This window comes from Zea mays, chromosome 1, assembly GCF_902167145.1.
Source record: "Zea mays cultivar B73 chromosome 1, Zm-B73-REFERENCE-NAM-5.0, whole genome shotgun sequence".
NCBI classification, from domain to species: domain Eukaryota; kingdom Viridiplantae; phylum Streptophyta; class Magnoliopsida; order Poales; family Poaceae; genus Zea; species Zea mays.
This window is the reverse complement of record NC_050096.1, coordinates 21,350,921-21,378,449: the sequence shown is the minus strand read 5'-3', so window position 1 is coordinate 21,378,449 and position 27,529 is coordinate 21,350,921. Positions and strand designations below refer to the sequence as shown.

At 48.2% G+C, this 27,529-nt stretch overlaps 1 protein-coding gene across 3 annotated transcripts; it reads right to left on the bottom strand.

Moving 5' to 3' along the window:
- Positions 1–673: 673 nt before the first annotated feature.
- On the bottom strand, positions 674–25,885 carry LOC100192721 (Mannose-1-phosphate guanylyltransferase 1). 3 transcript variants are annotated; one of them, XM_008682564.4, is made up of 15 exons: positions 25,499–25,885; positions 25,298–25,395; positions 25,085–25,185; positions 24,895–24,973; positions 24,594–24,654; positions 12,293–12,339; positions 12,093–12,185; positions 11,836–11,926; positions 3,371–3,419; positions 3,057–3,173; positions 2,833–2,980; positions 2,588–2,680; positions 2,424–2,492; positions 1,204–1,246; positions 674–1,111 (listed from the first exon to the last, which is right to left on the bottom strand). In XM_008682564.4, exons 1-15 carry the CDS (start codon positions 25,554–25,556, stop codon positions 1,011–1,013), a joined length of 1,248 nt encoding a protein of 415 aa, XP_008680786.1. In that variant the 5' UTR covers positions 25,557–25,885; the 3' UTR covers positions 674–1,010. The 3 variants fall into 3 exon arrangements, with proteins under 3 accessions (XP_008680786.1, XP_020393364.1, NP_001131394.1); XM_020537775.3 differs by lacking the exon at positions 3,371–3,419 and adding an exon at positions 3,281–3,311; NM_001137922.1 differs by lacking the exon at positions 25,499–25,885 and having other exon boundaries at positions 844–1,111; positions 24,895–24,998.
- Positions 25,886–27,529: the final 1,644 nt, after the last annotated feature.

The following is a 27,529-nucleotide window of genomic DNA, read 5'->3' as shown; positions in this document are numbered from 1 at the left end:
TGGTGTTGTTAAATTCTTTACCATTATCACTTCTAATCTTCTTGATCTTGCAATCAAATTCATTTTGAGCTTTCTTGGCAAACTTCTTGAATATAGATGCAACTTCAGATTTGTCATGAAGAAAGGTACTGTTGTTTTGGTTTACTTGGCATGAGGAAGTATGTTTGTTGGTTTGAGTTGAGCATTTACTTAGGTTGTGGCTAGAATATAGTACAACAATTTCTATGCTTAAATTTAAAATATAAAAAAATTCATCACCACACATCTTATAACTGAGGACTTCACATAGTCATAACATATCCTTGTATTTTTATCAACTGCTTGTATTTCAATCAACTTGTATTTTTATCAATTATTTGTTAACCCAATAAATATTATTAGTTCTCTAATTATACTTGTTATAGTGGACGCACTAATCAGTTCAATCCAAAAGCTTAAGCTACTAGAAAAAGGTAGACAATCCACTTATATACTTCAACACCTCCACTCATGTACAATCTGAGAGAAAGGCAAAATATGAAAATAAAGGAGTGGAGGCATAAATAAAACCCCTCCAAAATCCGAACTCAAGACCTGACTTTGATACCGTGGATGCACTAATCAATTCAACCAAAAGCTTAAGCTGTTAGAAAAAAGGTAGGCAATTCACTTATACAGTTTAACAATATGATTATGACAATTATATTAGGATTTGATTATACTTCCAATTTCACTTGTGGGCTAGAAGTCTTCAATAGTGTTTTGTCTCTATGGATTACAGCTGCGGCAGTTTGAACAGCTTGCTTTAATCTGAAGCTAGCAGCTCGGGTGTTAGTTGTTCGTACATTTTACACCACACTCGCTAATCAAAGTAGCACAGCAAGTCAAGATTGTGCAGTGGCATGCTGCAAGGTATAAACCCAAAACAATAATCTCAATCTAATAGAAGCTTACATGGTGAGAATGAATAAACTTAAACTATGTGATTGGTACTCAGACCTTATTAGGGATAAAACAAAAAATGACGGCTATTATAGGATGATCTCCTCTTGGACACTGACATTGAGAGTTTTATTTGGGAGCACGATGCTGTTAACTATCACTACTTCATCTTCAACATCAACGGCTTCACCTGTGTTAAGATAGGATGTCAATTCCAGAAACGAAGTTATCACACGAAACTGTGTGGGAAGGCAACAGTAAATCGTCAAGTTTGGGTTTTACCAAGAATAGTAATGCCAAGTTTGGCATTTTGATCACCTTCGCCCTGAATTCAGAACAAAAGTTTCATTAAATGGCCCAGAAAAAGAGTAGATCATGCAGGTATGCACAGTCGCACCAATTTTGACTGTCATAATTAAGGCCCTGTTTGGAAGCGACCTAGTTTTTAAGAATCCAATTTTTATCTCCAATTTCTAGAAACTAGTTTATGAAAAAACTGGTTAATGGTGCTTGGAACCACCTCAATTTTCATAAACTAGTTTTAGCTAGAGAATGCTAGCTTCTTGGTTTTAAGAAACTGAGAATCCGGTTTCTATAAACTGAGACATAAACCGATCTGTTTAGAGCCACTCACTTTTTATAAACCAGTTTCTTAAAAATTGAGGGCTTCCAAACAAGCCCTAAACAGTTTGCATTCAAATGTCACTGTAGAATGTATTCGCTTTGCAATTGGAACTATGAAACATCGATTCAAGAAAACTAGGGCCTCGTTTGGTTCCATTAGTCCTAGAACTAAAGTTTACTCCATGGATTAAACTTTAGTCCCTACCCTGTTTGGTTACAGGGACTAAACAGATTCTCAACACGTTAAATACAGTATACAAAGACTGAAATACCCATTGCCTTGTTTGTTGTGTACGGCGCCAATGGAAAAAGTGAGGGCAACAAGTGGACAAGGTGCCCTTTAGACAGGGGCAGACATAGGACATACCAGTACTGAGGGCATACTGGTAAGGACGGGCGCCAAAAAGCCACAACAGAGGCATCTAAGTTCGGCTGAGCGGGAGATCTCATGGTGAAAATCTAGGCTCTACTGCTTACAACAGGGAAATGAGCGAGGGCAATGTGCCCTCACTAGGCTCTAACCTAGGTCCGTCCCTGCCTTTAGTCCCTTTTAGCACCTCTTTGAGGGACTAGAGACTAAAACCAATTAATCTCTACTTTATTCCTTCCGTTTGGCAAAAAAAAGGACTAAAAACTAGGGACTAATCTTTAGTCCCTCTAACCAAACGGGGCCTAGATGTGCTGAACCGTTCATATTTTTCAGAAGCATAACCTTGGCAGAGAGAATTAACATTGTAACACTAGGACATTGCTCATGCAGTCATGCTGCTTGAATTGAACTTGACAGAGTCCTGAGGTGAAGTTTTTAAGCTTTTCATACAGAATGAAGATTCATTAATTTTTTGATGATAAAAATGAAATGGTAAAGAGAAACTTGCCTGTACACGTGACCATTTTCCAATGGATGACTTCCACCCCACAATTGAATGTATAACAACCGCATTTTCCTGATACACAAATGGAAAATAAAAAAAATACAACAATGAGATATTCATGCTCTTAAACGAGGTTTATCGGTTTGTACGGAGAGACAGAAACCAACCATAATTTCAACACCATCTAGAATTATGCAATTGATAAGCCTGGCACCAGCTCCAACGCGCGCATTTGCTGATATAGAAACATTGGGGCCAATCTGTTTATAGAGTTACATGATTAGTTACATTTTGTTTCTTAAATAGATCCACCTATTTAAAAGTTTTAAACACTTCATTCTCAGTCAACAACAACCAACTGAATATGATCCATCATAATCTGACAAAAATAGTTAGACGAAACAGACATTACCTTTGAAGTAGGATGCACCTTGGCAGATGGATGGATATACACATCGCCTACAATAGTGGCAGTTCTTTTGCCATCTCCTGAGGCTAAAAGATGAGGAGAGGTACGGCGGAACCGAGAAAGATATAATCCAGAGCATCTCAAAGACATCCTAACTCAAGATGAAGCAATGATATGTCAGAAGTTCTAATATATTGCAAAAAAAACATGAAAACAAATCTGTATACCCTGGGGTTTTTATCTGTTCCCAAAAATCAAGTGTCTGGTATGTGTACAGCTCTTTCTTTCCTGCTCGAGGGGATAAAATGTCTTGATCTAACCGAACAAAGTCTGGTGGAAGAGCCCTGTTGATATTAAGCTTATAAGGTCTACATAATGATAAATACTTTGTAGTTGAATTAATAGCAGTGATATAAATTATATACTAGGCCTGGCTAGTTTTTGGAAGAACCTCCACATAATGGCGAAGAGAAAGGTGATAACTGCAGGACAAAGAAGATTTGTAAAAAAAAAAACATAAACAGTATAACACAATACATACTTGGTTGCTGAATGAAGAGCTTCAAAGCTAGATACACGCCGCAAATTTGCTGAAATGTAGCATTTAAAGGGATTAACATGTGCTGGTAAAATAAACTGTCAATCAAGGAAATAAACAGTTGTGGGAAATGGCAGGAGCTAAGGGTCTCTCCTTTCTTGCCGCAACCATCCGGGGCACCTAGCTGCCTGCTTTATCGCTGAAGGGTTGTAATTGTTTATCATGGATTGTTTGTTTTTGTTTTTTCTTTTCTTTTCTTTTTTTATCCCCTTAGGGGAGGTCTTTTGTACTGGGGTCTATTTTGGACCCTCTTTTCCTTCTACTTAATATAATGATGCGCAGCTCTTCTGCGCTTTCGATAAAAAAAAGGAAATTAAAAAAACTCGACCTGCAGAGGATAAGACAGCCCCGGGCATTATATTAAGATCTTCTCACGCAGATCGAAAAAACCCTCGAACCCTGCCTCACCCATACACAGTGGCACCGTAGCACATGCGAGAACAACCACGACTGGTGACCGGGTCTTAAATATGTGCTTTGGCGTGGGACAGACGAGGATATTTTTTTACCCCCAGCCTAAAATTCGCTCCTACAGGGAGTCGAACTCAGGACCTGAGGGTGCTACTTATACCACCTAACCAACTCAACTAGAGCCTAGAGGCCATTTCACAATCAAGGTAATTAGAAGATCAAGTTAGAATATCTGCTACAGGTAATACATTTTAGAGCATCTATATCAGAATTAGAGCTGGACAAAATACTCGTGGCTCGTGAGCTCGGCTCGACTCGGCTCGTTTCAATTTCATCACGAGCTGAGCTAACATCTCAGCTCGGTTCGTTAACGAGCCAGCTCGACACGAGCTCGAGCCAGCTCGTTAGCTCGAATGAGCTAGCATTTATCTGTAAAATAAAGCCTATACTTGTATTTGATGAATTAATAAGTGATGAATTATGTTAATTTAGGGTTTAAATGATGTGATATATAAAATTATGATTATTGTTAGTCTTTTCTAGTGTTAAATTAGTATGAAATTAACTAGCAATTGATTATATTGGTGTATATATATACATGTATACTATTTTTGGTTGTGGCTCGCGAGCTAAACGAGCCAGCTCGAGATCGCAAACGAGCCGAGCCGAGCTGGTTCTCTGGCTCGGTTGTTTAACGAGTCGAGCCGAGCCAGCTCGTTTTCTTAACGAGCTAGCTCGAGCTCGGTCGAGCCGAGCCGAGCTAGCTCGATATCCACCCCTCAAAATTAATATTAAGAATGTGAATATAGGCAAAGCATCTATGGCCTTTTTTCAAGGATGTTGGATGGAGGATCGTTTAGCAATAAGGGGGTTGTCTCATCCCATTCAGTGTGTCTTTTGTGACCAGGAAGAGAAGAACGTTCAGCATATTCTCACTAGCTGTGTGTTTGCAAGGGAATTTTGGTTCAAAGTGCTGACTCAAATAGGTTTTTCCTCTAGAGCTCCCCGGCAAAATGACACTTCCTTCGCTGATTGGTGGATGAGGGCTAGCGAGCACCTCTCAAGAGATGTTAAAAAGGACCTAAACTCGGTTATTATCCTAGTGCTTGGTGCCTCTAGAAGCATAGAAATTCCATTGTTTTTTCAGGAGGCTCGGCCCTGTCTGGAGGTGTTGCTTCACTCTTTCGAGGAGGAGCATTATCTCTGGTTCTTTGCGGGTGCCAAGAGTCTTAGTCAGTTGGGTCAGGGGCCAAGTTGGGTAGCAGTTGGCTCTTAGTGGTCTGGTCCTGTCCGTGTTGTGTGTTACAAATCGGCTGTTTATGTCTCTAACCCCTTATTTGGTCCGGGAATTGGAGTGTTTTTGTGTCAGTCCCACTTTATTTTGCTCTCTTAATACAATGATACGCAGCTCTCCTGCGTATTCGAGAAAAAAAGAATATAGGCAAAGCAACTAAGTTTTTTCCATGTGACCTGTATCAAAAGTAAAAAGGCAACCCCTCCCCACCCAACAAGTGCAGCACAGATTTTCTATGTATGCAGATGATGTCATTTGCTTCCTCAGACCATATGAAAGAGAAATTAGCATTTTCAAGGCCCTTCTACATACTTTTGGCAAGGCCTTGTATCAAAAGTAAAAAGGCAACCCCTCCCCACCCAACAAGTGCAGCACATATTTTCTATGTATGCAGATGATGTCATTTGCTTCGTCAGACCAGATGAAAGAGAAATTAGCATTTTCAAGGTCCTTCTAGATACTTTTGGCAAGGCTTCAGGTCTGGTCACCAACATGGAGAAAAGCTCTGTCATTCCAATTAACTGCACTGAGGAGGAGCCTAACTTAGTGACCAGTATCCTAGCCTGTGAAGTGAAAGTGTTCCCCTGCAAATATTTAGGGCTACCCTTGACTCCAGAAAACCCAAGCAAAGCAGATTGGCAGCTGTTGATAGATAAGGTTGTTGATAATCTTCCTATTTGGAAAGCAAACCTCTTGAATAAGGCAGGCAGATAGACTGTGGTGTTAGAATGGATTAGGCCCATGAGGCTAAGCCCATGTGGCCCATGTATAAACCCTATATAGCCACCCTCTAGGGTTGGACCTAATTATCCAATTATTATTACTCTAACATGTGGTAAAGGCTGTCCTCTCTGCTATTCCTATTCATCACATGCTCACCCTAGAAATGCCTAAATGGGTGATCAGGCTGGCAAAGACACTGCCAATGGTGGAAAATGTCTAGTTGCATGGGACAAAATTACAGGACCTTTTCAGTATGGAGGCCTGGGTATCTCTAATCTCCAATTGCAGGGATGGGCATTGAGGGTTAGATGGCTATGGATGGAGAAAATAGATGCTCCTAGGCCCTGGGCTGGATTACCCCTTCATGTTTCAAGTAAAGAAAAGGCTTTTCTTCGGCAAGGGGACCCTTTGTCTCCTATGCTTTTCATTATGGTTATGGATGTTCTGAACTCCCTGGTTACAAAAGCAAGTGAATTGGGCCTTTTGCAGCCTCTCATGCGTAGAGGTAATGGACAGCGGGTTTCACTGTATGCAGACGATGTCGTGTTATTTCTGCAACCTGGAGAGAATGAGTTAAATCTGGTCAAAGAAATCCTGAGAATTTTTGGTGAAGCCTCCGACCTGATCACAAACATTGGTAAGTGCTCAATGACCACTATTCAGTGTAATGACCATCATATTGAAACAGATCGGAGCGCATTTGGGAATCTTGGGCACCTTCAAAGTGCAGTTTCTTCCTTTGGCTTGTCATGCACAACAGATGCTGGACCGCAGACCGTCTTGCTAGAAGGGGGCTACCCCACCCCAGTGTGTGCCCCCTTTGCGACCAAGAAGAGGAAACAATACAACATCTTCTCATCTCTTGCGTCTTTGCACGACAGTTCTGGTATTCCTTGTTAAGCAGGTCTGGGTTGCCTAACCTTTCACCAGATAATGCTAGTTGCAGCCTTGATGACTGGTGGAGCAGAGCTGTGGGGAAGATTCCCCGTGATCTCCAATCCGGCTTCAATTCTCTAGTTATTCTTGGCGCTTGGAGCCTTTGGCGTCATCGCAACGACTGCGTGTTTAATGGGAGATCGCCAAGCCTGGCGAGTGCTCTCACCCTCGCTGGCGATGAGCTCAGGATGTGGTGTAGTGCCGGGGCAAAAGGGTTGAACCTGCTTTCAACTCTTATGTTTATGCTTGACCCAGGGGGATAGTCTAGCGGCTTGTTCAGAGTGGATGTGTGTGGTTGCTGTGTTGTGTCTTGTGTCTTGTTGTGTCATGTGTGTGTGTGTCGTGTCAGGTGTGTGTCGGGTGTGGTGTGTTGTACCTTCTTCTATCTATTAATGGAATGATACGCAGATCTCCTGCGTGTTCGAGAAAAAAAAATGTGATATCCTTCCCGTGCAAATATTTGGGTCTACCACTATCAGTACGTAAACTTTCCAAGCATGATTTCCTTGAACTCATCGATAAAATGGCTGATAGACTTCCGGGGTGGAAGGCCTCAATGATCAACCTGGCTGGGAGAACAACTCTGGTAAAAGCAGTGTTAACTGCTATCCCTATCTATCACTTAATTGCTCTTCAATGTCCCAAGTGGGTCATCAAGGCCATTGATAAAATTCGGAGAGGATTTCTTTGGAAAGGCCGTAAAGATGTCAAAGGAGGCCATTGTATGGTTAGTTGGGCAAAGGTTTGTAGGCCATTGGACCTTGGCGGGCTAGGTCTGCACAATTTAGAGGTCCTTGGTTGGGCTCTTAGTATGAGGTAGCTTTGGATGAAGAAAACTCAACCGAATCCTATGTGGGCTGATTTGAAAATTAGAGTACACCCCAATGCTGCAGCCATGTTTGCATGTTCAGTGGTTTCTTTGGCAGGAGACGGATCCCAAACCTCCTTTTGGACGGATCGCTGGCTCCATGGACAGGCTCTGTGTGACTTGGCTCCGGTCCTTGTCTCTCGGGTTCCGAACAGATTTCTCCAAAGTAGAACAATGAAGGATGCCTTGACTAAAAATGGCTGGGTAAATGATATCTCGGGAAGCATATCAGCTCAATTTCTATCTGAGTACTTCATGGTCTGGGACCTGATTCAAGGCTTCCAACTTCGCCCAGGAGTTTCAGACCAACACCGCTGGACCCCTTCTGCCTCTAAATCTGCTTATCATCGTTTCTTTGAGGGGATGGTCACCTTTGAACCAGCAGCAAGGGTCTGGAAAAGTTGGGCACCTCCAAGATGTAAATTTTTCATCTGGCTGGCTTCTTTAAATCGCTGCTGGACAGCGGATCGATTGGCTCGTCGAGGTTTGGACCATCCCACAAAATGCCTTCTTTGTGATCAGGAAGAAGAAACCATGCAACACATTCTGTTACAATGTGTTTTTGCTAGGGAAGTTTGGTTTCATACCCTCTCTCTTATTGGGCTGCAGCACCTCACTCCAGGAACTGCGGAATCTAGTTTTCAAGACTGGTGGCATAGGTCAGGAACGACAGTTCAAAAGGCACAAAAGAAAGGATTCAATTCAGCTGTGATCCTAGTGGCCTGGTGGTTGTGGAAACACAGAAACTCTTGTGTCTTTGATGGGGCTACTCCAGACATCTCTAGGATTACTCAAGACATTAGGGTCGATGCCAAGATGTGGTGTCTAGCTGGGGCTACAGGGCTGAAAGGTTTGTGGCCTTAACTCAGGGAGAGTTCAGGCCTGGTCGTCTTTTATATAGTCATCTGTGTAATGTCCCCTTAGCAAACTTTGTAACCACCTTTATTTGGTGGTCATTGTCCAGGTCTATTTTGGTCGGACCTTTTCTTCTTCTTAATATAATGATGCGCAACTCTCCTGCGCGTTCGAGAAAAAAATATGGCAGTGAAGACAGAAGTTGGAAATGGAGAAAACACTCTATTTTGGAAGGATAATTGGATTGAAGGACAATCTATGCAGGAGCCGGCTCCCAATCTGTCCAAGGCTATCCCAACCAGAACTAGAAACAAGAGAACAGTTGCTCAAGGTTTGTTGGGGAGAGGTTGGGTAAGGGACATTAGAGGAGCTCTCACTTTTCCTGTAATTCAGGATTATTTTATGATGTGGGAAATTTTAGAAGCCTTTGAGTTGAATGTTGGGGTTGAGGATCAACACAAATGGAGGCTTGACCAATCTAGCATTTATTCTAGCCAGTCTGCCTATAACCGATTTTTTTTGCAATTTAGCATTTCTGGAAAAAAAATCATGTTTGGCCCCCTTAGACGACTTAATGTCGTTTTTGTACCCTTTGCTTGGTGTCATAGGCTATGGCGCCGAGCAATGAGATACGCTAGCTTCCCTTGTCGTGCTAGAGGCTAACGTGGCCTAGCTCAGCGCCATGGATCTTGGCGCCGAGCTCGCGGCCACTAAGACCTTAGTCACCGCTGCACATCTGCTAGCTATCGCAGAGGCGTAAATAACTCTACCAAACTCTGCCATTACCTTTCCTGTGTCCGTGTTAGGGGTGAAAGCGGGACGGATACAGGCATATACAGGGTCATCCCGTATCTAATCCTAATGTATTTCTCTCGGATACAGGATCGGGTACGGGTAGTTAAAATTCGGGACAGATACAGGACGGGACCAGATAATAATTCAGGCGGGTAAGAAACAGATATCAGATATTACTCGGGTAGATAACGGATATTTGTCGGATAGTTCGTCCTGATAATATTAGTTGTCCAACCGTCCAACAAACAAATAAAATAAGAAATATATAATCATGTACATGATAGATTAAATATAGAAAAATAAATCCATAGTAGATAGCTGACATGAATGGATTTTAATTCATATGATAGTTGACATTATTTTTTTATTGACTCCCCATGGAGCCCATCTATGTGAACGAGCACCTACAGTAGTTGCTACATTGTTCATCTTTCGTTAACTTCTGTTTCTAGTAATTGTGTTCTTGTCAACATGGTCGGATTCACGGCTTCACTATTTTATATTGTTTTTTTAGTTTTGCTAAATTGTGTCCGATATACCAGATAGCAAGTGAAACCCTAGAACCTAATGCTTTTGGCCTTTTGCAGATTTGCTTTGGGCTTGGCCGCTTGGGCACGTATTGATAATGGGCCATTGGACTTTGGGCCAGCACTGTAGCAGGCCAACGCACAAGGCAGATGGGCACCGATGTACACTGTACTGCGCCAGCCCGGGTACCCGACCGAATTTTACCCGTATCCGACCCAGGGTATCCGGGTAGTTGCTGGGTAACAACGATTACGTATCCTACCCGTATCTGGGAGTTCAATATCTGCGTAGTACCCGTATCCTTACCGACAAAAAATACACGTATCCGTATTCGAAAATTTAGATAATTTTAGTACCCGTTCCGAGTACCCATCCCGTTTTCACCCCTAGTCCGTGTCACTATGAGGCCCACATGGCTGGAAGCAACGGGCGATGGACATGGGGCATGGGTGGGTTACTGGCTCAGGCCAGATCGTCTCGACTTGACCCTGGCCACCTACTTGTACTGCACCCTATAGACTAGACCATCATTTCTCCTACTACACCTTACAGCCCCTACTAGTACTTGATCTAGAGACACACGTACGCGATGACTTCTACTAGTTCGCTATCATCACGGTGCATGACGCAACCGAATAAAAAAACTTAATTTTCTTTCAACTTGTTTAAACGATCGATCGGCCACATTCCAAACCCAAGATGGAGCTACTAGATATGAGCACCTCAACAATCTTAGAGTACTGCTATGTGTCCACTCCACCTTTTATATTGCTACCAGTACCCGTAGGTATTGCAGGGCCAGTATTGCATTGAAGATAATTTAATCTACCTTTTTATATTGCTACTAGTACCACAAGCCTTGGAGTATTACTTTGTCTCTCCTGTGGTGTGAATGCATGCACGGAGGTGATGTGATGTGTTAAACGCGCGTTCTGGATCTCGAAAAGTACTCGATGATACGAATACGCAAAGAGCGGAGGATTGAGGATGAGGCCAACCTCGGCGCCAAGATCTGGCGCCGAGGTAGGCCACGTCAGCCGCTAGTAGTGCATAGGAGTTCAGCGTAGCTAGGACCTCGACGCCGAGCCGTGTTATCTCAGCGCCATAGTTTATGGCGCCGAGGTAGGCCACGTCAGCCGCTAGTAGTGCATAGGAGTTCCAAAAACGATATTCATTCAGAGGATTAAACATGGATTTTTTTCGAAAAAAAGGACTAAATTGCAAAAAAAACGGCTGCCTATAAGGCCTTCTTTCAAGGGGGAATCATTTTTGCCCCATGGAAATTGATTTGGAAGAGTTGGGCCCCCAAAATGCAGATTTTTCATGTGGCAAGTGATCAATAATAGGTGTTGGACAGCTGACATGCTTGCTAAAAGGGGACTTCCTCACCCTTCAGTCTGTCCCTTGTGTGATCAGGAAGCTGAAACAATCCATCACCTGTTGTTATCTTGTGTGTTTGCCAGGCAGTTATGGGTCACTTTATTCCGACAGTTTGGCTTCGCAGTCTTAGCACCCCAAGCCACAGACAGTTGTTTTGCATCCTGGTGGGGCAGAATAATTAAGGTGGTCCCCAAGGAAAAGAAAAAAGGGATGAATACTATCATCATCCTCATTGCCTGGCAGCTGTGGAAGTTTAGGAATCAGTGTGTGTTTGATGGGTGTCACCCTGATCTTGGTAGTTTATTGCAGCTTATCTCCATGCAGTGCTATGAATGGGGTGCTGCATGAGCCAGAGGGCTCCTTGGGTTGTCTGTTATGGCTCATGTTGTAGTTGTTTAGTTCCTAGGGGGGTTGCTGGGGTTACCCCACCTCCCTTGTTTCTGTACTTTTTTCTCTTATTAATATAACATGCAATCCTCTTGCGAGTTCGAGAAAAAAACATCTACTTAGTTAAGAGAAGTTGACATTTGAAGTAATAGAATAAACAAAAAAATGATTTGTTTTAAATAATAACACATGTTTCAAAGGGAAATATCGTAATATAACAGGGGACAATACCTCTGTCTTTTTTCTGTTTTAAGACATCCTCAATGGCGCTAAAGATATTGGGGGTAAATATATATACTCCACAATTTATGAGATCACTCACCTACATATAGATAAACTGCATTACTGCTATCAGCTATGCTATGCATACTCATTGGGAGATATTAATTCTGAAAACTACAATCAATTTCAGAGGCAGATATGGCATGCAAAGTCTCAACTGGAAATATAGACGAGCAAATAAAGCAACAAAGGGCAGAAACACTCACAAAAGTCTCTGGCTTTTCCGTATAGTGCAGCAGTTCGTTTGTTTCAGGATCAGCTACCAACTCGCCAAACTGGTTAGCTGACTCTGCAGATACCTGATTGAAAGTGTTAGCATAGAATATTAAAAGTGGGATGATGTTAAGAGTAACAAATTATGCATGAGAAAGACAAGATTAATCTGCATAAAATAGTATTAGTATACCTTGTTGACTAGTAAAGTACCCATTCCTCCATATTTTTTATGGGCCTCTACAATGATGAAAACAGTGATACATTTAGCTGTTGGTATCCAACAAGAAGCTATGCAGATGGAGCTATCTAATATTTTACAACAAAAGGTACTTATTAAAACTGTAGCACACTAGCACTTACTATTATTGGACAAGTTTGGCTTATATCTCCTATTTCTCTAATCAACAAAACTATAGGTGAAAAATCAATAAAAGTTCGGATGCATATTGTGCAGCAGTATAGAAAGGTAATGAAAAAAGGAATGATAGAGTATCTAGGAATAAACAGCTGGTTTTTATCAATATTTCAAAAAAAAAGCTCAGAAGCTAAAATATTTGTTCCATACTCTCAGTTATGTCAGATAGAAACCTAAGGATTTAGATGAATGAAGATGTAAAGTCTACCATTTTGTGAAAAAGAGCTTATTATCCAATGATAAATTAAATCGACACATCTAAATTATCTTTAAACACTCTTTTGGAGTGAAGCATCTGTATACAGAACACTTAAAATTGATGGACTTATTTACCATTGATTCACAGAATGGACGACCATTTCATCATTGTCTATACGCTATATTACAACAAGAAAACCTTTTAGCCCTAAGCAAGTTGGGGTAGGCTAGTGTCGAAGATTGTTTGATAGTGTTTGTATGGGATAGATCACGAGATCGAAAAAAGTTAAAGGCAGGGGCGACACAAGGGTTTATACCGGTTCAGGCTCTCGATGTGAGATAATATCCTATGTCATATGTGTGGTTGTTGTTGTATGTTGTGATGTAATCTAATCTTCCCCAGAGGGATCCCTCGCCCCTCATTTTATATCCTAGGAAGGGATGGAGATTACAAGGTAAGCACAGAGTCGGCTACCTAGTTGGCAATGTGACTAAGTTAGTACCGAATTGTATACGAGTCGAACTCTATCTTTACAATCGTATCTTCATTATCGATTGAGATCTTTGTCATATCTCTTATATGATGAGATCTTTGACATATATGTGATTCTAGAGTCCTAGTTTTGGGGCTCCCTCCCATCTTTGATCGTCGAGTCCCTGGACTCCCGACAGAACCCATGTGCCCCTTAGTTCAGGCCATCCTTCACAAAGCATGATCTGGATACCCATGATACATATTATTGACAGTAGCCTACGAGTCTCATTTGGCTGAGTCATTGATTCAGATAAATGGGACTCTTCATGAATTTTCTTAAATGACTTGAATCATCATATCTTTGTTGATCTGTCTTCGGCTGAGTCCTTGGCTCATTCGTGCAACCCCTGAGTCCATAAACTTGGCTTGGAGCTCAGGACTCTGTGGATTCAACCATCCGACACTTCAAATTTTGTAATTCTATGTCTCTTCAAATTCTTTATTCTTCTCCATAGAGTCCTGCTTGGGCAGCTCAGAGCTATGACGAGGTAGGCCCCAGCCACTTCACTGAGCAGTCTGCTAGTCGAGCCCTCGAGCCCCATGCAACCACTGTTAGTCCGAGTTCTCTTCCAAAGACTCGAAAGAGGAGAAGGGTGGTTTGAGTCGATGACTCCGATAATGATGAAAATGATAATCTGCCTCCTGCTCTGAGCCCTTGTCGATGTAGGCGCACCCGATCAAAATCATCAACGACACACCTCCATGTACTTAAAGGGACGATTTGGAGCAGATGAAGAAGAAGAAGGACAACCTCTTAGCCGGCTCTACCGTCGGAACCAAAGCTTGTGACAACTCGGCCACCAGTATCGAGCTACACAAAAACTCAACCTTCGCTCCTCTGAAGTGGCCTTCCTTCAAGTGGTCAACGAGATATTTGTTTCAGACGATTGAATCCTCAGTTCCTCCTGACACATTGTGCCCTTTGGAGTATCTCACCAAGAACTCAATCGTCCTCACCTATGGGACTTTAAGACTAAGTCCTCAGCTCCTCCTGACATGATATGCCCTTCAAAGTGTTTCACCAGGAACTCAATCGCCCTCCCCTAAGGGACATTACATCCACATGTTAGATGGTGTACTAAGTACCCTTCAACGAGTGTAGCGTTTGATACCCTTTCGGATGATCGAGTCTGTTTCATGACCGTGTAAGGCATAGACTTGTGTCCATTTCTACTTGACGATCATGGCTACAATGTTGCAACATCGCACCCTTGATCTATGAAGTAGTTGACGGCGAGGTACCCAAAAGAGTTCGATAAAATTATTGATTGATCTGCATTGACACATAGTTAGCCCCCCAACATCCTGAGTGTAACAAAATAGAATCGGGGTGTTTGGAGGAAAAAAAGGTTAATGTAAAGAAAACTTAAACACAAAAATAACTTAGTTGTTCAATGTTCTATGAATTGGACATGTTCATGCCATCTTTTTTTTCTCGAACGACCGGGGAGAGCTGCATGTCATTTCATTTAAAAAAAGACAACGAGTAAGGTCAAAATGACCCAACCCAAGTACAGACAGCTAGGTTTTACACAAAAGAACAACAAAAACCGACGACCAGGGCCACCAGCACCTAGGAGGCTGGGGATAACAACCTATTCAGGAGCTCAAGCAACCTTGCAGCTCCTGCAGCACACCAAAGAAGACCCTCACTTCCTCCTATGTAGGAGTTGCACATTTGGCTGGGAGCCTTCAAACACACACAAGTTCCTAAATTTCCAAATTTCCCAGGCTATCAGAATAAAAAGAGTGTTCCACCCCTTTCGAATGTTCTTGGGAACCATCTTGACAGAGCGCGTCCACCATGAGAAGAAACCCAACTCTGCCCCCATTGGGCGTAATGGCCTCCAGATGCAAGGATTGCAAAATCAAGGCCCAGATTTGTCTAGAGAAGATACAGCCAATTAGAATGTGCTGAAGGGTCTCACCGGCTTGGTCACACAAGGGACAGGAATCTGGGTGAGAAAGGCCTCGTTTGGCAAGCCGATCCATAGTCCAACATCGGTTGTTCCTGGCAAGCCAAAGAAAGAACTTGCAGCGGAGAGGAGCCCAACTCTTCCAAATTAATCTCCAAGGTCTGAACTTGACAGACCCCTCAAAGAAAGCAGAGTAGGCTGATTAGCTAGTGTAGCAATCGGATTGAGTAAACTTCCACACATGCTGATCTGGCCCCTCTCCAAGGGTCACCCCCTCCAAGACATCCCAAATCTGAAGGTATTCAACCAAAAGTTGTACAGTGAGAGAACACCCAATGTTTGAGACCCACGCTTGGTTATGAAGAGCCTGAGCAACAGTTCTTCAGTTTACTGATCTTTTTGGAACTGTTCTAACAAGATATGGTGACAGCTCTTCCATAGTCTTGCCTTGAATCCACCTATCTTTCCAGAAAAGTATAGATTCATCATCTCCAACAACTGACACCACAACCACATCAAAAAGAGCTTTAGCTTTGGGAGGGATATTGATGGTAAAGCCAGCCCACTGTTTGTTGGGGTCAGTTTTTTGTGCCCACAGCCACCGGATCCTAAAAGCCCAACCTAAGATTTCCAAATTATGAACCCCCAACCCACCAAGCTCCAAGGGGCGCTGCACTTTATCCCAAGAAACAAGACAGTTACCACCATTAGCCTTTTCTTGTCCTTTCCAAAGGAATCCCCTTCGTCTTTTATCAATCGCCTTGATCACCCATTTTGGGAGGTCTAGAGCAATCAGATGATGGATAGAGGTGGCAATCAACACCACACAGATCATGATCAAACGACCAGCCCTGTTCATCAGGTTAGCCTTCCACCCTGGCAACTTATCTGCAACTTTATCAATAAGAGAAAGAAAGTCTTCTTTGGAAGGCCTACGAAGACAAAGAGGTAGTCCTAGGTATTTGACCGGGAAATCCTTGATCTCACAGGAAAGACAATCCGCAATGCGTACAAAGTCGTCCGGAGAGCACGAGATAGGAGAGACCGAGCTCTTTGCCAAGTTACTGCGTAGCCCTGATGCCTGTCCAAAGAGCTCCAGAATATCCCGCACCACCAGCATGTTACTCTCAGACGGCCTTAAGAAAATAACCGCATCATCTGCATAGAACGATGCCCGATGAAGGCCAGGCTGGACAGCAAGATGCTGCAGGAGTTGTATGCTAGCAGTGTGCTTTATCAAGCTGCTGAGGACCTCCATGACCAATATAAAGAACATTGGGGACAAGGGGTCCCCCTAGCGGAGGCCAGAGCGGTGGAAGATGAAGTCACCTGGCTTCCCATTTGTTAGACTACCCGTCTAGGGTTTGGGGTGTTCCCCTTGTAATTACCGTCTCACCCTCACTGTAATGGGCCTGGTCCAGTTACTAAGTCTATTAATACTACTCCCAACCCTGTTTAGGGTCATGGGTTCTCATTCCAACATGGTATCAAAGGGCTAGGTTTAGGGTTTCTCGTTTTTTTCAGCCGCCGGTCTCCCTCTCCCGCCGCCGGCCCCCCAGCCGCCGGTCTCCCTCTCCCCCCGCTGCCGCCCCCAGCCGCCGGCGTCCCTCCTCTCCCTCTCGCTCGCGCGCGCCAGGGTGCCATCCCGCAGCCGTGCACGCGCGTCCCGCGCCGCGCACGCGTCCGCTCCGTGCGCCAGCTACGCCACCCGCCGTGCGCCACCGCCCTGCGCCCTTGCCTTGCAGCGCCGCCGCCCTGCGCCACTGCCTTGCAGCGCCGACGAGCGCCGCTCCCTTCCCGTCGTCCCGACGCAGCCGCCTGGACGACCGCGGCCGAGACCCACCGCGCCACCGATCGCCCCGATGGACGCGGACACTGCCGCCACCACTGGGGCCATGCTGCCCGCCATGGGCACCACCACTGCCACGCACCTCCCCATCGCCCCTGCTGCAATCAGCAGCGAGCTCACCCATGGAGGGACCCCCTACATCGCCGGTCTCGGGCCCCTTCATGCCGCTTCCCCGCTGCCCCTACGCCGCGGCTCCCCACCGGGCTTTCCCGCCTTCGCTTCACCAACCTGGAGCCACACCGTCGCGCCCTCCGCACTCCCCGCCATCGACTCCCCGCTCGTCGGCACCCTCAGCTACGATCCAGGCCGCAGTGACGGCCTCGCGGGAGCGCGAGCGCGCCGCCTCCCTCGCCCTGGAGCGTGAGCGTGCCCTGGGCGCCGCTCTCACTACCCAGATGGCCACCACACAGCGCCTCCTCGGCCGCCCGCCACTCGCCCATGCGGAACCCCCGGTGACCCCATAGGATCCCCTCGCCTCTGACCTCGACGCCGACCTCATCGCTGCTCTCCACGCTCAAGCCGCCGGACTGCACAACATCCGGGCCCTCGTGTCCGTGGTGTTGGATCCGACGTCTTCCCACTACCCCCGCTGGCGAGGACAGGTCCTCACGCTGCGGCGGTTCGTCCTCGACGATCACGTCCTCGTCGACCGCGATGCTCCGCCGCCTCGCTCCTGGTGCCTCATGGACAGCGTTGTCCTCTCGTGGCTCCACGGCACCATCACCGTCGAGCTACAGGACATCATCCGCGACCAGGCGGACACTGCGCGCCAGGCGTGGCTCGCTCTCGAGGACCAGTTCCTCGGAAATCGGGATGCTCGGGCGCTCCACCTCGACGTCCAGTTCCATCTATTCTCTCAGGGGGACCTCTCCGTGGGAGAATACTACCGCCAGATGAAGGGCCTGGCTGACTCTCTCCGCGATCTCGGCGAGCCAGTCGCCGATCGTACCCTGGTGCTGAACCTCCTGCGTGGCCTCAGCCCCCGCTACGGCCACGAAGGCTCTCATCAAGAGGAGCGTGCCCTTCCCCACCTTCCACGCCGTGCGGAACGAGCTTCTCCTCGAGGAGCTCACCATGGCGAATGAGGCGCCCACTCCTGCCTCGGCTCTCTACAGCGCTCCTACCAGCGGTCAGCCGCCTTCAGGGGGCCAGGCCACCCGTCCTCCGTCGACCGGGGCTCCTACCCGCCCTCCTCCCGCCGTCCCGGCGGCCCCTCGCCCGACTTCCACGACCGACGGAGGTCGTCGCTCCTGCAAGGGCGGTCGTGGGGGTGGCGGATCCTCTCGTGGTGGTCCCTCCGGCCGGGGTGGCGGCCACGCGTGGCCGTCCTTCTACAACCCCTGGACCGGGACCATCGCCATGTGGCCGGGCCAGGCACCGAGTGCCTCCTGTCCCTCGGCGCCGGCCCTCCTGACTGCACCTCACTACGGCATGCCCCCGACGCCTCCTTACGGTGTGCCCGTCGTGCCCCAGGATCCGCCCGCGCTCCTGCCCCCGGGGACCCACACCTCGACGACTTGGTCCCCGCCGGCTGGCGGTTGGGACACCGCCTCCCTCGCTGCTGCCTTCAGCACCATGGCGATGACCCCTCCCCCCTCCGACTGGGTGATCGACTCCGGTGCCTCGTACCACACCACTCCCACGACAGGCACGCTCTCTCGCTCTCATCCCCCCTCCCCTCTCACCCATCCTCGATCGTCGTTGGAAACGGTTCCACTCTGCCAGTCACCTCAGTAGGTGCCTCGGTTCTCCCTAGGCCGTTTTACCTCAACGATGTTCTCGTAGCTCCCCACATCACTCACAATCTTCTTTCTGTTCGTCGATTCACCACTGACAACTCCTGTTCCATTGAGTTTGACCCCTCTGGTTTTTCTGTGAAGGATCTGGCCACCAGGACCCTTCTCGCCCGCTGTGACAGCTCGGGGCCGCTCTACACGCTCCAGCCCTCCACCGCCGGCGTGTCTCCACCTCCTGTCCTGGTCTCCACCACCTCCTCCACCACTTGGCATCGTCGTCTCGGCCATCCTGGACCCGACGTCATGACCAAGATTACCAGTAGTCTTGATCCTTCATGTAGTAGGGGACATTTTGCGGGTCTCTGTCATGCTTGTCAGTTAGGCCGACATACTCGTCTCCCATTTACTACTTCTTCTCGACCTGAGCAGGCTTTTGACCTGGTTCACTATGATCTTTGGACCTCCCCTGTACTCAGTCTTTCTGGTTATAAATACTATTTGGTGATTTTGGATGATTTTTCCCATTTTCTCTGGACTTTCCCACTTCGGTTGAAGTCTGACACATTCCCCACACTTACACATTTCTTCGCCTGAGTATCCACTCAGTTTCGTCGCCCGGTCAGTGCTCTGCAGTGTGACAATGGTCGCGAGTTCGACAACAACGCCTCCTGTTCTTTCTTCCTCACTCATGGCGTCCAGTTGCGTCTCTCATGCCCCTACACCTCTGCACAGAACGGCCGAGCCGAACGCATGAACCGCACCACCACCAATATGCTCCGCTGCCTTCTCTTCCAGGTGTCTCTCCCTGCCAGCTACTGGGCAGAGGCCCTGCACACTGCCACCCATCTCCTCAACCGCCTTCCCTCGAAGGCGGTGCGCCACCCTACCCTCACTTCGCCCTATACGGCACAGCCCCTTCCTATGATCACCTTCGCGTGTTCGGCTGTGCCTGCTACCCTAACACTTCCGCTACCGCCCCTCAAGCTTCCTCCTCGCTCCACCCGCTGCCTATTCCTTGGCTACTCTCCTGACCACAAGGGGTACCGGTGTCTGGACCTCACCTCCCACCGCATCATCATCTCTCGTCACGTCGTCTTCGATGAAGATGTGTTTCCCCTTGCTGGCTCCACCCCACCCACCGATCTTGACTCCCTCCTCGAGTCAGATTCGGTTCCTCCCCCACCTCCGGCGCCCCGTCTTGCACCGTTACCCACTCCTCGTGCGGCCGCGACGCCACCGCTCACGACCTCTTCCGCGCCACGCGCGGCCTCGTCGACCCCGCCTGCGCCACGCGCGGCCACGTCGATCATGCCTGCGCCACGCACGGCCCCGTCGATCCTGCCTGCGCCACGCGCGGCCCCGACGATCCTGCCTGCGCCACGCGCGGCCCCGTCGATCATGCCTGCGCCACGCGCGGCCCCGTCGACCCCGGCTCGCTTCGCCAACCCCGCACTCGTCTACCATCGTCGCGGCCACGCCACTACCTCGGCGCCCCCCGACTCGGGCCCGTCGACGAGCGCGGCTCGCTTCGCTGACCCCGCCGTCGTCTATCACCGCCGCGAGCCGGCCACCCCCGTCGCTCTCGACGTTCCGGCGGTTCGCTCCGAGTCGTCCGTATACCACCCGGTCGCCATCCACCGCGACCCCGGGCACATCCACCCGATGGTGACTCGGCGCGCCGCTGGCGTTCTCCGCCCCGTCGACCGGCTGATCCTGGCAGCTACTACGTCCAGCACCCCACCCGACGCTTCCCCGGTGCCCTCCTCCGTTCGCACCGCCCTCGCCGACCCACATTGGCGTCGGGCTATGGAGGAGGAGTATGCGACCCTCTTGGCCAACCACACCTGGGACCTGGTGCCGCGTCCACCAGGCACCAACGTGGTCACCGGCAAGTGGCTATTTCGCCACAAGCTGACCTCGGACGGCTCCCTCGACCGCTACAAGGCCCGTTGGGTCCTTCGGGGCTTCACCCAGCGCCCCGGAGTGGACTACGACGAGACCTTCAGCCCCGTCGTCAAGTTCGCCACTGTTCGCGCCGTCCTCTCCCTCGCCCTCTCCCGCGACTGGGCGATCCATCAGCTCGATGTCAAGAATGCCTTCCTCCATGGCACTCTGACGGAGACTGTCTACTACAGCCAGCCCACCGGCTTTGTCGACGCTGACCGTCCGGATCTGGTCTGCCGGCTGAATCGGTCCCTGTACGGCCTCAAGCAGGCGCCACGGGCATGGTACAGTCGCTTCGCCTCCTACCTGGCCTCCATCGGCTTCTTCGAGGCCAAGTCGGACACGTCCCTGTTCATCTACCGGCGCGGCGACGACACCGTCTACCTCCTGCTCTACGTCGACGACATTGTGCTCACGACATCCACCGCCGACCTTCTACACCGCACGATAGTCGCCCTCTAGCGGGAGTTCGCGATGAAGGACCTGGGGCCCCTACACCACTTCCTCAGCATCACCGCCGAGCGCCGGCCTCAGGGTCTCTTCCTCCACCAGCGCCAGTACGCCATCGACATCCTGGAGCGGGCTGGCATGTCTGACTGCAAGCCCTGCTCCACGCCTGTCGACACTCAGGCGAAGCTCTCTGAGGACGATGGGCCTCTGGTCGCCGACGCGACGTCAAACCGGAGCCTCACCGGCGCGCTCCAGTACCTCACGTTCTCCAGGCCCGACATCGCCTACGCTGTCCAGCAGGTGTGCCTGCATATGCACACTCTGCGGGAGCCCCATCTCACTGCGCTCAAGCGGATTCTGCGCTACCTCCGCGGCTCCCTCGACTACGGCCTCCTACTCCGCCCATCCCCGACGTCGGAGCTCGTGGTCTACACCGACGCTGACTGGGCTGGCTGTCCCGACACGTGCCGGTCCACCTCCGGTTACGCCGTGTTTCTGGGTGCCAACCTCGTCTCTTGGGCCGCCAAGCGGCAACCCGTCGTCTCTCGCTCCAGCGCTGAGGCCGAGTACCGTGCCGTGGCCAACGGTGTGGCAGAGGCTTCCTGGTTGCGCCAGCTCCTCCACGAGCTCCACAGTCCCCTCCAGCGCGCCACTCTCGTCTACTGCGACAACGTCAATGCGGTCTACCTCTCCACCAACCCCGTGCAGCATCAGCGCACGAAGCACGTAGAGATCGACCTGCACTTCGTCCGCGAGCGTGTCGCTGCCGGTGACGTTCGGGTTCTCAGCGTCTTCACCACGCTGCAGTTCACCGACATCTTCACCAAGGGGTTACCGTCGAGTGTATTTTTAGACTTTCGATCCAGTCTCAACATCTGTACAGGATAGAGTTGTGACTGCGCGGGGGGGGGGGGGGGGGGTGTTAGACTACCCGTCTAGGGTTTGGGGTGTTCCCCTTGTAATTACCGTCTCACCCTCACTGTAATGGGCCTGGCCCAGTTACTAAGTCTATTAATACTACTCCCAACCCTGTTTAGGGTCATGGGTTCTCATTCCAACACCATTGAGCAAGACACGAGTCGAGGAGGTGGAGAGGATCATACATAGGAGGTTACGCCACAGCGGACCAAAACCCAAATGCTACAAAGTCTCCAAAAGGAATGCCTAGGAAACGGAGTCAACTGCTTTTGAGATATCCAATTTAAGAAGAATATGTGTTTCCTACTTTTTATGCAAAGACTTCACCACCTGCTAGGCAAACATGAAGTTATCATGAATCCTTCTGCCCCGGACAAAAGCACTCTGGCTAACCGGCACCAATGTAGGCAGCAAAGGAGCCATCCGATTGGCCATGATTTTGGTGACCAACTTTGCGACACTATGGATCAAGCTAATGGGTCGAAAATCTGTAACCTCAGTTGCATCCAATCTCTTTGGAAGGAGGGTGATGTTAGCTGTGTTGAGCAAGCGGAACTTGTTCATATGACCATTCTGGATAGCAGGAGCAGCCAGGACATCCCCCCTAATGCAGCCCCAGCAGGTAACATAGAAACGGCCAATAAACCCGTTTGGTCCCGGAGCCTTATCCATTGGTAAGTACTTGACAGTAGCCCACACCTCATCCTCTATGAAAGGAGAGTCCAAGGAAGAGAGATCATGTCGTTGGATCCCAATGGCGTCCAGATTAATGGTGTAATTTAGAGTCGACAAGCATCAAGACGAAGAACAGCGGGGACAAGTGCAACATAGCTCAAAAACCACTTTTGTCCAAGTCATTCTCTTATCGTATATCTCGAGATGGCTTTGGGAATTTTTCCTTATCATTTTTATCCGAGTTATCCTTTTTGCTCGGCTCGGGCCTGTTGGACTCGGCCTCTGATAGCTTGAGAATCCCTTAAGATGAAAACAATTCCTGGTCTTATGGTAGCTCTCCGGGTGATAAACACAATGTTGCATCATAATCTTCTAGAACTCATCTTGTTCAAGAGCTGAACATTGACACCAAGCCCCCCGTTTAACGGTTGTTGTGAGTTGATGATCTATCTTATGTTACTTATCCTTGCCATTATCTAGTTCAGCTCTCTATTCTTTCTTGTCCCTATCTCTTCAAGATGAATACATGTGTCGATGACTTCCTCGCTTATGGCATAGCTGTTGGAAATCTAGAACAAAGAAGTCAGTGTGGTTGGAGCTTTGCGTACAAGTTTCTGAGACGATTCTCGATTCATGAGACCCTTCCGAAAAACATGTATAGATGCCTCATCTGGCATGTCAGAGATATCAGCATTCACATCATGTCACCTCTTGATGTAACTATTTAGAAACTCATCTTCCTTCTAAAGAATTTGTCCAAGGTCATACCAAGTCTTCTCCCGGTCACAAGCCACACCAAAGTTGTTGATGAATTGACGTTTAAATCCCTCCCATTAGTCGATAGAATTTGTCCGAATAGGGTGCCAAGACATATGGTTATTAAAGCGGTAAGGCGACATAAGACGATCAACCCCTTTTTACATTTTAGCGGTAAAGCGTAAGGCGAGGCGACACCTCAATTATATAGATAAATATAAAAATTAGACCAAATATTATAGATGTCATGGTCGGGCGCACGTATGTGAGACGGCGTCGTGCCCGTGACGTGCGCCGCGCCCTAGAGCAAGCAGCAGTCATGCAGGAAAATATGCAGGACACAAGCGCAGCTAGGGGCTAGGAGGGAAAGTAGGATAGCCTGCTGTTATTCAGTTCTTTAGATTGTGGAGTTTGTTGCCCCTTTCGGTTGGGCCTCTGGCCATATAAGATGGTAACCGCACAGGAGATAATCAATCAAGTATTACCAGCCTATCATCTCTCTCTTCCTCTCTAAGCCGGCAACTCGGGGGCATAACCCGGTTGACGAAGGCGGCGACGGCGTGGGGGTATAACCCTGCCGGCGACGACGGATCGCGACTACGAACTACGTAGCCGGGGTCCCGCTGCCTTGGGTACCACTACCCTTGACAATATATCACTAATTACAAGGTGATAGGCAAGCTAGCACAACTGTAGAGCCTTAAGCCCATTCTAGCCTAGTAGAAGATAAAAACAGGAAAAAAAAAACAAGATACTAATGACAAGGCAGATGCATCTCTATAATTTTAGTGATCTCAGGTACAATACCATATATTAGAGGCAGATGCGTCTCTATAAGATGTAACCAACGAATATGCCAAAAACAAGATACTAATGACAAGCTCAGCTTCAGATTCAATACCAACCACTACAGTTCCATTCCACTTATTCTGACTAGTGATAAGTGGACACGCTATCATTCGGTCTAAACAGCAAAGCAAAGAACAACCTCGTGATGTTCTATTATTACACTATCCATGCTTGTGTCTATGATCATCATCAAACTGATAAATCGAGCCAACACGAAAGAAGAGTATGTTTCAGATACTTGGCAACCTACCCAGCATGTCTGGAAGGGGGAAGCTAGAACAGACGTCGCAGTTAAGCAGAACTATGTGTGACTGCAAAACATCAAGCAAAAACAGTAACGAAGTTTTAGAGGATGCCACTTTCTTGATCCAATCGGCATAGCAATGTAATAGATTCCTACAAACCCCAGACGCTGAATGTGTTCTGACTTCTGAATAGGCAAAAGCTATTCAAAAAGATGTGGATAAAGTGATCCACTGCATTACTGCAGCTTTAGAAATATCCGACTTCCAATTCAAGATGACAATCAGGCCATGGCACTAAGTCATTACCGGGCTGTCTTCCATGATGTAATCTCTAAAGATGTAGAGCCCTCCAGCTGACCCGTGAGGCTTATCCTCTCGCAGGTACCTAAAATTTAAATTGGCCAGAGACCCTGTCAATGACACGGCTCTCTTAAATCTCCCTAACGCACCCAGCCAAACACTGCAGAAGCAAACAACATGAGGGCACGAAACAAACCTGACAGGGATCCTGAGCTCGTTGGAGATAGACGAGACATATAGCGCGAATTCCCGCTCGTCGTAGAACCCGATAAGGTATATCTGTGCCAGGTTGGGGATCTGCAGCAATGGGATGCAAGAAAAAAAAACTTTCTCATACGAGCCGCAGGCCGAACCATACAAACGTCACAATTCCACAAAGGACAGGGGAGCGCAGGAATTGGTGGATTACCCGGCTGCAGGCGGAGATGGGGTGGTGCACCATGGGCTGGCCGGCGATAGGGAAGAGCGGCTTGGGCACGTTCAGCGACAGCGGCCGGAACCGCGTCCCTGCACCCGACACCAGCACCAGAGCAAACCGATCAGAGTATCAGACGATGAGAGGGCAGAGGAGGGTCCCGGGGGCGCGCGGCGCAGATCTAGCAGCACTAACCTTTGGTGGGGCCGCCGACCATGATGACGGCAACGACGCGCTGCTCGTAACCGGCCATGGCTGCTCTGCTTCGGCGCTGGTGGCGGAGTGTGGGGGAGGGAGAGACGCGCGCGGGCGAAGGCGTGGCGATGGGATTTGGAGGAGAGCGTGGACCGCGAGTATTTTAGCGGAGGCGAAGGCGATGCCGATCAGACGTCGGAGGAGGTGGTGAGAGCGTAGCGGAGCGGAGGCGGGCGATTTCCGGGCAGCGGCTTTCTGACTTTGTGGGTCGTGCGCTGCGCCCGGTGGGATCCGTGCCGCACCGGGGTGCGGGTGCGGGGTTGAACTGGCGCTGAAACCGGTGGCTGAGCCACCGAGGGCAGAGCCGAAGCTTCATTTCTCCAAATGCCGATAATAACGGTCAGGGAACGTGGCGGTAGCGGATAACTGAGCTTGCACGGAATATCCCGTCTGGAGTTTAGGATATCCTGGTGGAGTACTGTGTTAGAGATGGACGAAGGCGAAACCCTGGCTTGCTGGATCTGGATGGTACTGCCTTTGAGCAAGGAAATTCATGCAACTAGTGGTTTCCGCGCGCCCTGAGCGAGGTTAAACAATATTTAACTCGTTTGTGAGATCTTAATTTATAAATACATACTTTTTTAGTTCTTTTTTATTTATCGTGTTTTAGTTTAAAAATAAACTAACGAACGATAAATATTCGAGAACGAAGATAGCTATAAATTTATTTGAAAAAATAGTTAGTAAGCGGAACAATGTGCACATGATTTATTTGAGGGTACTAATCATATAATATGTGTTGAATTGTAGAAGTGTACAAAAGAAAGATCGTAGACAAACATGTTTGAAAGTCGCCAAGAGGAGGTGAATAGGCAGAAACTGAAATTTACAACTTTAAGCACACTACAAGCTTGGGTTAGCGTTAGAATAAAAGTTAAGTTCGAGAGAGAGAGGAATAAATCGACCAAGAAAATAAAGCGGATGACACGATGATTTGTTTTACCGAGGTTCGGTTCCAAAGAACATAGTCCCTGTTGAGGTGGTCACAAAGACCGGGTCTCTTTCAACTCTTTCCCTCTCTCAAACGGTCACCTAGACCGAGTGAGCTTTCTTCCTTGATTTCCCGGGTCACTTAGACCCCACAAGGACCACCACACAATTGGTGTCTCTTGCTTCGCTTACAAGGCTTTGAGAGTAAGAATGAGAGAACGAAGAAAGCCAACCAAGCAACAAGAGCAACAAAGAAACACAAGACGATCTCCTCACAAGTTCTAAAATACTAGAGTTGAATTGTGGACTTTGATTTGTTCGGATGCTTTGATTTGTGTCTTGGAGTGTAGTGTATTCCTCTTGTATTGAATGCTCTGTTGTGAATGCTTGGATTGTTGGAGTGGAGGTGGTTGGGGGGTATTTATAGCCCTCAACCACCAATTCAATCGTTGGGGAAGACTGTTGTCGATGGGCGCACCGGTCCGGTGCGCCATCGGACACTGTCCGATGCGCCAGCCACATCACCCAACCGTTAGGGTCCTGACGGTTTCGACCGTTGGAGCTTTGTCTTCATGTGGCACCGGACAGTCCGGTGCCGCACCGGACAGGTACTGTTCACTGTCTGGTGCGCCTTCTGGCGGCTGCTCTGACTCTACGCGAATTGTCCGCGCACTGTAGCACTTTTGCATGTGTCCGTTGCAGTCGACCGTTGCGCTGGAGCCGTTGCTCCGCTGGTGCACTGGACAGTCCGGTGAATTATAGCGGAGCGGCTCTTCAGAAACCCGAAGGTGGCAAGTTTGAAGTCGTACGGCCCTGGGCACCGGACAGTCCGGTGCGCCAGACCAGGGTTCTCTTCGGTTTCTTTTGCTCCTTTCTTTTGAGCCCTAACTTTGATCTTTTTATTAGTTTTTGTTGAACCTTTGGCACCTGTAGAATATATAATCTAGAGCAAACTAGTCATTGACAACAGTCATTGATAAACGAGGCCCCCCAATTTGAAGCGTGCTAAGCGTATAAATAAGAACTCACACCAACTATGTT

Bases quoted from the DNA above. Each gene is read 5' to 3' on its own strand.
- LOC100192721 (XM_008682564.4), bottom strand. From the start codon at position 25,556: ATGGCCGGTTACGAGCAGCGCGTCGTTGCCGTCATCATGGTCGGCGGC. The intron at 3,174-3,370 runs GTATGTATTGTG...TAATATCAACAG, and splicing joins GCTCTTCATTCAGCAACCAA to GGCTCTTCCACCAGACTTTG. The intron at 2,981-3,056 runs GTATACAGATTT...ATCTTGAGTTAG, and splicing joins GAACAGATAAAAACCCCAGG to GATGTCTTTGAGATGCTCTG.